This window comes from Nicotiana tomentosiformis, chromosome 8 (assembly GCF_000390325.3).
Source record: "Nicotiana tomentosiformis chromosome 8, ASM39032v3, whole genome shotgun sequence".
Lineage (NCBI taxonomy): Eukaryota > Viridiplantae > Streptophyta > Magnoliopsida > Solanales > Solanaceae > Nicotiana > Nicotiana tomentosiformis.
Window position 1 is genome coordinate 140,498,739 of NC_090819.1, and position 2,047 is coordinate 140,500,785.

Consider the following 2,047-nt stretch of genomic DNA (forward strand, 5'->3'; position numbering starts at 1 on the left):
TGGTTGGCGAACATCGTGCTGGTCTTGAAGAAAGACGGGAAGGTCAGGGTATGTGTCGACTATCGGGATTTAAACAGAGCAAGTCCCAAAGATGATTTCCCACTACCAAATATATACATATTGATCGACAATTGCACCAAGCATGAACTCCAATCCTTTGTTGATTGCTTCGCGGGTTATCATCAAATTTGGATGGATGAAGAAGAGGAGGAGAAAGCAGCTTTCATCACGCCGTAGGGAGTGTACTGTTACAAAATAATGTCGTTTGGTTTAAAGAATGTTGGGGCCACCTACATGAGGGCCATGACAACCATTTTCCATGACATGGTACACAAGGAGATAGAAGTATATGTGGATGACGTCGTCATCAAATCCAAGAGGGCCGGAAATCACATAACAGATCTGAGAAAGTTCTTTGACCGGCTGCGAAAGTACAATCTGAAACTGAACCCCGCAAAATGTGCCTTCCGAGTTCCTGTTGGAAAATTGTTAGGGTTCATTGTCAGTTGCCGAGGAATTGAGTTAGACCCGTCAAAGGTTAAAGTTACCCAGGATTTACCACCACCAAAGAACAAGAAGGACGTGATGAGCTTCTTGGGACATCTCAACTACATCAGCCGCTTCATAGCACAATCAATTGTAATATGTGAACCAATTTTCAAAATGCTGAAGAAGGATGTCGCCACTAGCTGAATTGAAGTCAGAAGGCTTTTGACAAAATCAAGGAATACCTGTACACACCGCCAGTCCTGGTCCCGCCAGAACCTGGTAGACCACTGCTACTATATCTCTCTGTACTAGATGGGGCTTTCGGTTGTGTCTTGGGACAACACGACGAGATAGTAAGGAAAGAACATGTCATATATTATTTGAGTAAGAAGTTCACACCCTACGAAGCACGGTATTCTTTGCTGGAACTCACCTGTTATGCTTTGACCTGAATAGCCCAGAAACTGAGGCACTACTTCTTTGCTTATACCACATATTTCATATCAAGGATGGACCCTCTGAAGTACATCTTCCAGAAACCCATGCCTACAGGGAAGTTAGCAAAATGGAAGGTATTGTTGAGTGAATTCAACATTGTCTATGTGACTCAGAAGGCAGTTAAGGGACAAGCATTAGCAGATCATCTTGCGGAAAATCCTGTAGGAGGAGAATACGAACCACAGAATATGTATTTTCCTGATGAAGAAGTATCATTCGTAGGAGAAGATATCGTTGAAGCCTACGACGGGTGGAGAATGTTTTTCGATGGAGTCGCAAACTTCAAAGGAGTGGGTATTGGAGCCGTTTTGGTGTCAGAAACAAGTCAACTTTATCCGGTATCCGCGAAACTCAGATTTTCGTGCACGAATAATATGGCAAAATATGAGGCTTGCATATTGGGGCTTAATTTGGCTGTTGACATGAATATCTAGGAATTACTGGTAATTGGCGATTCAGATCTGCTGGTACATCAGGTGCAGGGAGAATGGGCTACAAAGAATACCAAGATATTACCATATCTATATCATGTGCAAGAGATGATGAAGAGGTTCACGAAGATAGAGTTTAGACATGTCTCAAGAATCCAAAATGAGTTTGCAGACGCATTGGCCACTTTGTCCTCCATGATACAGCATCCGGACAAGAATTTCATCGATCCCATTCCAGTAAGAATCCATAATCAACCGGCTTACTATGCTCATGTTGAAGAAGAAACAGATGGGAATCCATGGTTCCACGATATCAGGGAATATTTGGCAAAATGAGAATATCCAGAGCATGCAAACCACACTCAGAAACACACAATTCGGAGGTTATCCAGCCATTTCTTCCAAAACGGAGGAATTATGAATAGAAGAACTCCTGATCTGGGCTATTACGGTGTGTTGACGCCAAAGAAGCCTCCAAACTGCTTGAAGAGATACACGCTGGAACCTGCGGCCCACATATGAATGGTTTCGTCCTAGCCAAGAAGATACTCAGAACCAGATACTTTGGATGACTATGGAAACAGACTGCATCCTGTATGTCTAGAAATGTCATCAGTGCCAGATACACG

At 43.1% G+C, this 2,047-nt stretch overlaps 1 protein-coding gene across 1 annotated transcript; it reads left to right on the plus strand.

The window, feature by feature from the left end:
* The first annotated feature begins 998 nt into the window (after positions 1 to 998).
* Positions 999 to 1,754, plus strand: LOC138898240 (uncharacterized). The gene is made up of 2 exons (XM_070184290.1): positions 999 to 1,061; positions 1,422 to 1,754. The coding sequence occupies exons 1-2, from the start codon at positions 999 to 1,001 to the stop codon at positions 1,752 to 1,754; spliced, it is 396 nt and encodes a 131-aa protein (XP_070040391.1).
* Positions 1,755 to 2,047: the final 293 nt, after the last annotated feature.